At 36.7% G+C, this 11,064-nt stretch overlaps 1 protein-coding gene across 1 annotated transcript; it reads right to left on the reverse strand.

Moving 5' to 3' along the window:
* Positions 1-4,486: 4,486 nt before the first annotated feature.
* On the reverse strand, positions 4,487-5,065 carry LOC116118443 (probable LRR receptor-like serine/threonine-protein kinase At1g56130). Its single transcript, XM_031404438.1, has 3 exons — positions 4,924-5,065; positions 4,621-4,804; positions 4,487-4,535 (listed from the first exon to the last, which is right to left on the reverse strand). The coding sequence occupies exons 1-3, from the start codon at positions 5,063-5,065 to the stop codon at positions 4,487-4,489; spliced, it is 375 nt and encodes a 124-aa protein (XP_031260298.1).
* Between the last annotated feature and the right edge of the window lie 5,999 nt (positions 5,066-11,064).

Here is an 11,064-nt window from a genome sequence, read left to right on the forward strand (position 1 = left end):
GAAACCATCAAGCACACTCTAAAGGCCAAACTTGGTGCAGCTAAAGGGAATTGGGCCGACGACCTCCCCGAAGTCCTATGGGCATACAGAACAACTCCAAGAACCTCCACCTCAGAAACATCATTTTCGCTAGCATACGGATGCGAAGCGATGATCCTTGTAGAGGTAGGAACTGGTTCACTTCGGAGGGACTTGTACAATGAGGCCGACAACGAAGCACTTATGAGAGCAAGCCTAGACCTTGTAGAAGAACATCGCAACAAGGCTTTGCTAAGGATAGCAGCCTACCAGCAACGAGCGAAGAGGTTGTTTGATTCAAAGGTCAGGGGAAGAGACTTCCAGGTCGGTGACCTTCTATTAAAGGAAGTTCTTCTCAGTACCAGGGAACCAAGTGCGGGAGTGTTAGGACCGAACTGGGAAGGTCCATACCGCATTGACAAAGTGATAAGACCGGGGACTTATGATCTTAAAAGGTTGAACGGTTCCAAAGTACCCCGAGCTTGGAATGTTGAGCACCTTCGACCATACTATTAGTAATTTCGAACTCAGTTTTCCTTGTAAATTAATTTCTGATTTTTGTAAATCATTTCCTTGTAAAGTGTTATTTTGTGCGCTTTTAACAATCTTCGCATGTAATCTTGCTCGTGTAAATGTGTTATGTTATCACACTTGTTCCAAAATATAAGCAATCAGAATGTACTCATGAATAATAAAGCGAATAGAAATTGTAAAAGCAAAAATGTATTTCACTAATGAGGAGAGTACAACAGGCAAAATGGCACAACTATACGCCCTAATCTAGCTCCTAGAGGACCGACCTCATCGTGCTAGGGCTGGTCGGCTGGGGGTTTCTCTGAGGCATGTCCGGAACCTCCTGTCTGATCAGACGCTTGGGCGGCCACCGCTTCGTCATTCTCCCGCGCCATGGACATGAGGGTATCCTTCCAGTCTTCCAGAAGGTCGAACATATCAAGTCACAGATTCTTCAGTCGCAAGGTATAGATAGACTCGATCGCCCAATTGGCAGCCTTCTCCTCGACCTCTGCTGCCTGATTCTGAATCTCTTTGGTCAGGGAAGCAACTTTTCCCTGACTTGCATGAAGTTCAGCCTCGAGAGCTTGCCTTTGCTTCTCGGAGGCATCCCTCTATTGTTCTGTTCGCAAAGCCCACAGACAGGTCGTTTTGAGCTCTTGGTCCTTCTCTCCGAGCTTCTTAGAGAGCCTGACTATGGTCCTTTGAAGCTCTTTTGTTTCCTTCGCATGCCGCTCGAGCTCCATTTTTTGGAAGTCCACCGTTTGAAGAGCCGTGTCTCTTTCGTTCAGGTACTGGTTCGCCAACTCAGAAGACATGTTTCTCTCTGTTTCGACGACTTCTAGGCTTCGCTTAAGCGTTGCATTCTCTTCCTTCAGAGCGACCTCCCCCTTTGCAGCTCCCAGTCGAACCTTCTTCAAGGACATTTGCATAGAAAGCAGGCCCTTCGAACAAAGAAATAGTTAGCTAATCAAAAGGAGCTAAGGGTAGTCCTCGCCAAGGATAGTTCGTTCACCTTGCTTAAATGTTAGACTGATGTGGACATTAGGTCCACGTCGCTAGAATCTGCAAATTGCTCAAATGATTCCAAGAGTCCGCATTCCAGTAAGGTGTAGACTATCAGCTGCAGGTACTCCGGCAGGTTCCCCAGCGAGTTCAGCACAAGAGTATCCTTTTTCGCGCCTTCGACAGTGGTCGTGTCTTCCATCAGTTCCTTACCCGACCTCCTCATGTACGGTCACGACCTCTTGGGTTGATCGCCCTCAGATTCGATCTCTAACTCTTCGACCTGAATCTGCCTCCTCTTCTTTCGCTGAGCTATTGTCTTTAGCCTCGGGTGAGTAGGCGATGGTTGGGAGGCCTTTGTGGTTCGGATTGGTACGTCCTCTAATGGTTGGGGTTGAGAAGTTCCAGTAGGTCGCGCCGATGGGCCCGATGCGGCACCTTCAGCCAGGGGAACAGTTAGAGCAGCATCGATTGCCTTGGCTTTTCTTGACCGAGAAAAATTGAGTGGCCTTCATCGCGGCTGCTCTGACTCCTTCTGAGGCATGGCCGCTGCATGCAAAGCATCGTTAGCAAAGTATTTCATCTCACAACCAGAGAAGGACCAATTAACAAGACTTACCCAAAGGGGGCTCTAAAGACTCACTTGCGTTAAAGAAACCATATTTCTGTAGATTCGCGGTCGTCACGAGCTTCTTTGCGTCGCGACAGTCCTCTAGCAGGAAGCCAAAATTCCAGATCCTATTCAGATCAAAGAGCAGCCCTAAGTCAGTAGTCTTGTTAACTGTCAGAAAGGAATTAGGTCGTTAGAAAGAAACCACATTTCGAATTTAATGAATTCGTCAAAAAAAAAAAGAAAAAAAAAAAAGAGGCCTACTCGGTTCTTGGAAGCGGCAATGGCCGTCATAGTGAAAGAAGAAAAACTTCGTTTCATAGGCCCCCGCGTTACTAGGGTAACTGTGTATCCCTTCGGCGATAGTAGGTCACCTGGACAAGTAATAAGAATCCTTGTCCTTGCTTTTTTTCAAGAAATATGAACAGCCGAGCTCCACCGTGGTCAGCTCGCCCAACCCGTTCTCACGACACGCGATGTACATTGCAACGGCAATGACGTACGAGTTCGGAGTCAGCTGCATCGACGCGATCCGAAAGTGATCCAAAAGTGACCTGATGAAAGGGTGGAAGGGGATCAGTCCCCCACCCTTAATGATCTCCTCGGAGATTGCGCCCAGACCACGTAACGGGTAGCGCGATGAGTGTGCCACGTCAAGGAAAACGTCCACCTCAATACCGTACTATTTTATTACCCTCTCGAGCTCATCCCCGGTAAGTACCAAGAAAACCTCGGGAGGGATACTCGGAGCACCCTGTGGGGATGAATCGGTTCCCTGTTCGGATTTGGTTATTAAGGGGTCCATTTCGTCAGTCTGCAAAAGCGACAAGCAGAAGGGTCATTTAGCCACCGTATGCTATTTCGTACGATGACGTGGAAGTAAACAAACTCCATAAATCCCAAAGAAAACCCTAACAGCATGATTTGAGCCGCCATACATGGCTCGAACTCGACATGAATGTCTCGTCTCTGATGGGTTACCGGAGGACTGACGCCATTTAACCATGGAAAATAAGAAAACAATAAACAGAGAAAGGTTCTTACCTCTCGGAGTACGAAGATGGCTCCTGCTTCGAATATGGGAAAGACGCCGGTTTGGAAGACAAAGGTTTCAAGCTCGCGAAAATCTCTTGCTCTCTGTGAAAAAAACTCTGGTGACATTGCCTGAGAAAGGTCTGAGTTTTTATAGCGCATGTACTGACGTTAGCTTCTCTCGGAATCAAAACGACATTTGGGCGGCAAAAATTTCTCACCATTGATCACAGCCACGTGTCGCAGATCAGTGGGAAAGAGTGAGCGTCATGATTAAAGAAAGTCAAATCTTCATCTTTTCCGTTGAGAAACTCAAACGACGGCACTCTCTTTCTCAGAGCATTAATTGCGCCCCAATCTACATTTAATGCTCTGATGAGGGGCGTCGAATCAGCATGCCGCGCATTTAATGTTCTGATGAAGTGGTACTGTGTCTGCATACAACGCATTTAAAGCACCTAGCTGGCACTTATCACGCGCATGACACATCTGTCAACATAGGGACTGCTTCATTAAATGCACCCATATCAAAAGCACAACAGGTAATGCCTGACGAAATCAGGTCGCTCATCCTCTACGAACAATGACCATGCGAGGACGTGTTCGCAAAAAGTGCTACTCCGACGCGACGTGACATAGTTTCCAAGGTTCGATTCTCAAATCTTAAAAACTAGGGGACTTCTGTTATGCCTAAAAAATATAAGGGCTGACGTAAGGTCCAGTCAGCATGCAAGAGTTAGATCATGGGTACACCTGCTGCCTGCTTTCGTCAGAGTAGTGGGTGTGTGCCAGACCAGCCAGAAGCTGTGATGATCCCACGTGTCCAATCCCTGCTCTAAATCGCGCAAATCACTTTGGAAGGTGGGCAATGTGACATAAAGAAGGATTTGCACGGATAATCCCACCAAGTTGCAGATTCAATAATCATTAGCTTTAGGCATCTCACTATAAATTGAGAGCTCCTCCCTCGTTAAGGGGATTCGCATATTTTACATTTGATTAGCTACTCTCTCTCTCTCTCTCTAAAATTTTCAGCATTTGATACCTTGTATTACCATTGTAAAGTCAGTCAGCTAAAGCGACCTGACCCTTATCATTAATATAAGCATCAGTGGACGTAGGACTTGCTACCTTAGCATCCGAACCACTTTAAAAATTGTCCCCATTGCATTTACTGTCATTTTCCTTTACATTCACGTGTGCCTTTTGGGCCAGCTCAACATTTCACACGTGTATTTCATTGGTGTAAAAATCACGCATCAACAATATTTATACTAAACCATATAGTCTTATGAGGAAATTCAAACTTCATAGCTCATCGGAGATGACACCATCAACTTCCAGTTTGAAAACTCTCCTATAATTTAAGAAATTGTAAAAGTAAGCAACCCTGAAATTAAATAAAGGCTCGAGTTCTCAAAATTTGGTCTTTTTCTACTTACATCTCGATAATGTGGCAAAGAGCATTATTGTTGTAAGAACAATCACATTTGATAAATGGGTTGTAACCATTGGTATAAATGGCAATGGAGTCGTCAATTGCGGCTCCACTACATGGCTCTCCACTTATATTCCATTGATTTTGATTTGCAGAAATCCCCCATTTTTCAAAAATTCTATTCAATGCTGCCACGGATAGAAGAGAAGCAACTCAAAAAATGAGAAGAATGAAGTGAGTGATAAAGTCTGAATGTGAAGCATCTTTTAGAGTTAAAATAATAAAAAGAAGATAAATAAATTTTTACTTAGAAGAAGACCTTCACGAGGAGCTGTAGTAGCTTGAGCTTGAGTTTTAGCTACATCAAGTGCAAGAATGTCCAAGAAAATGTAACTGACATACAAGCAAACAATTGCTGAAACTGAAGCGGCTGATTTCATCAACATCATCGTTACATGTATAAACCAATATTACTCTTATTTAATATTTGTTTCTTCAAGAATAATAATGTTTAATTATAACTTGATTAACAGCTCTAATGCTATGTCGTTATTATCCTAGTTAGTAAATTAGTGAATTATATGCCCAGCCGTATAATTTGTGTATTATTCACAAACAGTCATATTTTATCAGCTCAGCTATATTATTCGTGAATTATATGCCTCAGTCGTGTTATTCGCGAATTATTCCCGTATCCAAATTTTTACCGAAATTTTACAAACGTATTTTTCACTATTTGTCGTATCATATTTGTAAAATTCTCGTATCCGTATTTACTAACTAGGGTGAGTTTTTGTTATAGACTATAATTTGAATCTTGATTATATTATTTATTTATTTTATTTCTTTGGAGCGCTAGTTCAATTTTGAATTTTGGTTTTGTTATGTGTTTGATTTGAGACTATAATTGAATCTTGGCTATATATTGCGTTTGAGTCTGAAGACTATAATTTGAATCTCAATTATATATTGTGTTATATTATTAAGTCTAATGGATATTAGTTAATTGAATACTTTGCATTTGAAATGCTATATTGATTTTAACTAGGTGGTCCATGAAAAGTGTAAAAACCAAGATTGATATTGTTGTATTTTTCAAAACATATTATTAACAATGACCGTATTAAACCCGTATATACGCGTACCGTATTTTTCCCATATCCAAATTTTATGGCCGAAATTTTACAAACGTATTTTTTACCATTTGCCATATTATACCCATAAAATTCCTGTACCATTTTTTTGTCGTACCCATATTTACTAACTAGAGTTATTATAAGACTTGTTCTTTGTCCCAGTTGAGACTTCACTAGTCAACCATAGTTGACCCTGTCTTCAATAAGGGAATATATTATCAATCTTTGATTCTTTTGGCTATTTTTTTCCTTCTTATTCCCATAATCAAAAAGCAATTACTTTACTCTATATTTATATATTTAAAATTAATAATTAAATTACACCTTTTTACTTTCTTTGAAAAAATGAAAAGTTGTTAGACCTAGCGGCTCAACCCATTTAGGAAGTTATAAATGGAGTAATATTTTAATATATTATTAATTTCTAGGCTTTTTAATTGCTTTTTAGATGACTCATTCTGGAAGAAGCAATTTGGTGGGTGCCAAAAAAAATTGCACTAAAATATAAAATAACCCATTCTATTTATTAAAGATAGTAATCCTTCGTTACACATATTAGGTTGAAATAGTGGCTGTTTACTTTACATCAAAATAGATCTTTATTATGTTGATTAACCCATAAACATAAAAGTTTGTGTTAATAATTGATTTTTAAAATCAAAATTTACCTTTAACTAATACTAATATTGTGGGATAAAAAAATTAATAATAATTGATTCCAAATTAATAGTTTACTTTCCCTAAATTATTGTCCTACAAGAGAAAGGAATGTGGCCCATGAAGTGACAAATTCTTAGACAGTTTTAATATATCATAAATGTATTAATTCAATAAAAAAAGTTCATGTATGTAATTTTTTTTTCCATAAAATCCAATTATTATAGTAGCTAATTGGAGAACAAATTACAAGACCTTTTTAAAAGAAAGTAATTGTCGGTGGGGAAGTAATATAAATCTATTAATATTTTCTTTATTTACAATGACAAATTACTTTTATAAAAATGATGTGATATTATTCTCACAATATCCATTATAATCTCTCTCTCTCTCTCTCTCTCTCTCTCTCTTTTTTTTTTTTTTAATAACAGTAACCACTATTTTTTTTTTAATAAATAAAATAGATTATAATCTCTTTAATTTGTTACCAATTTTCAGTTATTCCAAGTCTATATATGAAACTGGTTTCCCAATTAGTATTCTTCAAAAAAGTAAAATAAACCCAAAAATTAGAATATAAATGGTACATTCTATAGTTCATAATATAAAGTAGCAAGGAATTTGTATATTTTCTCTAAAACGACATAAAAACATATTTTTATTTTCTCAAATCATGTTTTTTCCCCTAATGATTTTTTAAATGTTTTTAAAATTTTAAATTACAGATTATTTTAAATTTTATACTTCATAAAATTTAAATTTAAAGAGTTTATCTATATAATTTTGTAAAAAATGTATACATATTGCTAGTCTCTTAGAAATCAAGATTTTAGGCTCATAGTCTTATCTCATGTGATACACATATGCCGTAATGAAGGTTGTAGGCTTTTGAATCAATTACTGGCTATTTTATGTTATCAATTCAACAAAAATATAATAAATAAATATGCTTTTTTGTTGATCATTTTATTTTAGTTAGAAAACAAGATCAAACACATTTTGCATGACAAGATAATAATATTTTTCTTAAAAGATGTATGAAAGTAACCCAAATTTTCAAATCAAGTACTTTAATTTGTTGAAGTCTTAAAGTGGTGAGAAAGTAATTAGCCTCATTAATTTAACCTTAAAGACATTACCTTCACTCTATATTTAAATTTTAATAGTTAAAATTTCCTACAATATTAATCGTTAAATTCATTTTTTTCTTTCTTTGGAATAATACATGGAAAGTTGTTGGATGCAACCCATATAAGAAGTTATAAGTGGAAATAATATCTTAATATATTGTTTCATTTCTGGGTTTTTTTTAATTGTTTTTCTGTTTACTTATTTTGGAAAAATGTGATTTTCTTTGGATGAACCCAGTAATTAAATAAAAAAGAAAAAAAATTACAACCTAGGAAGGGGAGCCCTTCCCCCAAAAGAGCCTTGGACAAACCCAAGGATCAAACTAACAAGAACAAAGGCAATAACATAGGAGAAACAATCCTCTACCAGCTAAGCCGTATCAAAACTAAGGCCTTGACAGAAGCCCTAAAGCTAACTATACAACATTTTCATATAAAGAAATGCTGCAAACCCAAAAGCCTAAATAAACCCTCCAGCTCAAATGACACAAGCCTAAGGACTTCAGACATTGGTTAAAAAATAACAGGCCAAGAATGCACAACCCAAGTGATGAAAATAAATAGAATAAAATTATATAGAATAAGTGAAGTTGTTGGATTCAACACATATAACAAGTTCTAACTAGAGACAATATATTATTATATAGTTGAATTTTTTTGTCCTCTGTAATTTTTTTAGAGTTTACTAGTTATGAAAGAGGCAATTTAGTGGTATTGATATTTTTTCAGATAAATCCAATGGTATTTGTTGGAGTCCCACACGTACTAAGCACGCTCAAGCCTACTGGGTTATAAAAAAGGTTAATCCTCCCATTCAAGAGGGTCTTATTAGGTGAGGAGTCAGACCCACCTCAAATTCTGTCATGGTATCAGAGCTAGGTCCAATTGAGCTGAGTGCTTGACTAGCGGGTGAGGAGCTAACAACTACCTCTATCAATTGGCATGACCCAACATATGGGCTTGACCGTGAGGAGTTAGAGCTAGCAACTACCTTCATCAACATGCATGACCTAACATATGGGCTTGACCGTGAGGGATTATGCATGCTCAAGCCTACTGGTTTATAAGAGAGGGTAATCCTCACACTCAACAAGACCTTATTGGTTGAGGAGTCAGACCCACCTCAAATTCTATCACTATTTAAGTATAGTCCTAAGAAAATTTACATAAGTACGTCTTAAGTTGTGATAGAATATTGTTATTATGTAATCGGTCATCCATTAATGAAATTTCATTTTCATCCAATTTGGTCAAATTGTATAATAACTATGTTCCAAGCAAGCAACAACCTTAAATAAAGCTATAGAAAATTACCTTAAATTTGGGATAATTATTTTCATAAGCTTTGAATCAAATATTATTGTAGTATTATTTAGGTTCAAAATAAGGAATTGCAATCAAATTACAAATCAATGGATCTTGAAACACATGTAATAATTTACCAGGAATATGTGAAGTGTCATTGAGTTCACATAACTTCATTGCAAAAAGGGCTTTCTAGCCATCCAAGGTTTAACTCTTTCAAGAATGGAAATGAGCAGCCCAATTATAAAAAGATTAGGGAAATCAATTAAGAAAATCACAACTAACAACAACAAGGCTAGTTAGTAATAACCAAACATACCTCATAGACACGTTTAGAGTTGCTTCATCTCATAAGTATCACTATAACCAAACCTATACCCAATGCATCCTTCATTTGACTCAACTGCAACTCCATCAACGATACTCATGCGAACATCACATACACCAAATATTCCTCTCCAATAACCGTTGTTGTGAGGCTCCAGATTCACTATGAATAGTTCTTATCAAATTTCCTAACAATTGACTCTACAAACTAGTTAACAAAGTGGACATAAATTGCAGAACAAAATAAAATAATATATACATGCATACATACAAGTTCATCTAAAACAATTCAGTTATTCCTAAAAATGAAATCTGCAGACTAGGCATATAGAAATTTCAAAAAAATCACTATTCCTTAAATAAAACAAATACAAAATCAAATGTTCCCATCCACTCACAAGACACTGATAATTTAACAAAATCATCCTTCGCTAGAAAAATAAAATGTCAAACATTCCCACAAATAAAATTCAACAAAGTTTACGTGCACCTCAATTAATCCCTATGGTCTATTGAACACCCCACAAGCCTAATGGGCCAGGTAAATCACAAATGTGGTAGGTGGTCACTTTGTGTGGCTCGAACACAAGACCTCTAAGTAACCCGCAGTCTTGCCATCAGGCCACAAGCCAAGTGGTCGCTCCTCTAATTTTTTGCCAACACGCAAGTTTATCATCTATAGTTTGTATATCTACATAAATAGTTCCTAGAATCTACCATCTATTGTTTGTCATCTACTGAATGACTTCTAGAATCTATAATTCACACAAATTTCTACTAACTTGTCTTGTATCTTGGAAAATCTATCCATCTAAAATATGACATCTGTCTTTTTGACAATGATGTATAAATCTGTTTGTATTAAACGGTTGCCATAATCTATCACCCATATAGATCTAAACTTTCTTATCATATATTTGATTTATTAATGTTCCTAGAATCTATCGATTTGAAATGTACCTTTTATATCGACAGAGTTATCATCATTTGTCATTTTACATACCTGGTAATAACAAACTTAAGTTGCCAATGTGTTTTTTACTTATTGGTCGAACACATATATAATCATTTGATAGAAGATTTTCACCAAAATAAATAATAAAAATAAGAACAGAATAAAATATTTTTCACATTATTGGTAATTAAAAAAAAAAAGTGATTGTAAGTTGTAACGCATACACTTTCTTAGATGCTTTCAACTTTTGCATATTGGCATCATCTAGTATATCCCATAAGAGTAATGCTACAGTCACCGAGAGTAGTGCACCGAATGACGTGACGAAATCCTGACCGTCGATTTATATTAAGTTATAATTAATCGACGGTCAGGATTAAGCCACATCATTCGGTGCACAAATTCAGTGCACTACTCCGGTGTCTCTATTATTTTCCATGCCATTATTATGTGTCCTTGCTCTACTTAATTCTTCTTTCCATTTTTAGCCTCCAATAATACCCCAAATGACGCTCGTATCCTATTTTCCCAACATTCTGATTTTACCTCTACACCACTTCTCTACATTACCAAACAAACACCATCGATTCCCCATAATTACCATTCTGTCCAAAATCTGAACTTAATTTGGGAATTTTTTTTTTCATTTAACGTAATTTAATATAGATTTAATCGTTAACTCGACTCAAATAAAATATTATTACAGAAAAAAGAATTATGTGAAGATTTATCCTTTAATAAGAAATTGGAAATTACTTGATTATTTATCCTATTCCTTTTCTATCATTCTTTTTGACCACCTAACAAAAAAATTTCTCAACAGCCAAACAGCATCTGGAGCTAGTAGAAGCACAAAAAAATCGCAGTTATTACTTAGAACAAACAAAATAAAAAAGAGGGCAAAATAGGCAAGTACTGATTTGCATTTTAATTTCTCC

Source organism: Pistacia vera, unplaced genomic scaffold (assembly GCF_008641045.1).
Source record: "Pistacia vera cultivar Batoury unplaced genomic scaffold, PisVer_v2 Contig845, whole genome shotgun sequence".
Classification (NCBI taxonomy): Eukaryota; Viridiplantae; Streptophyta; class Magnoliopsida; order Sapindales; family Anacardiaceae; genus Pistacia; species Pistacia vera.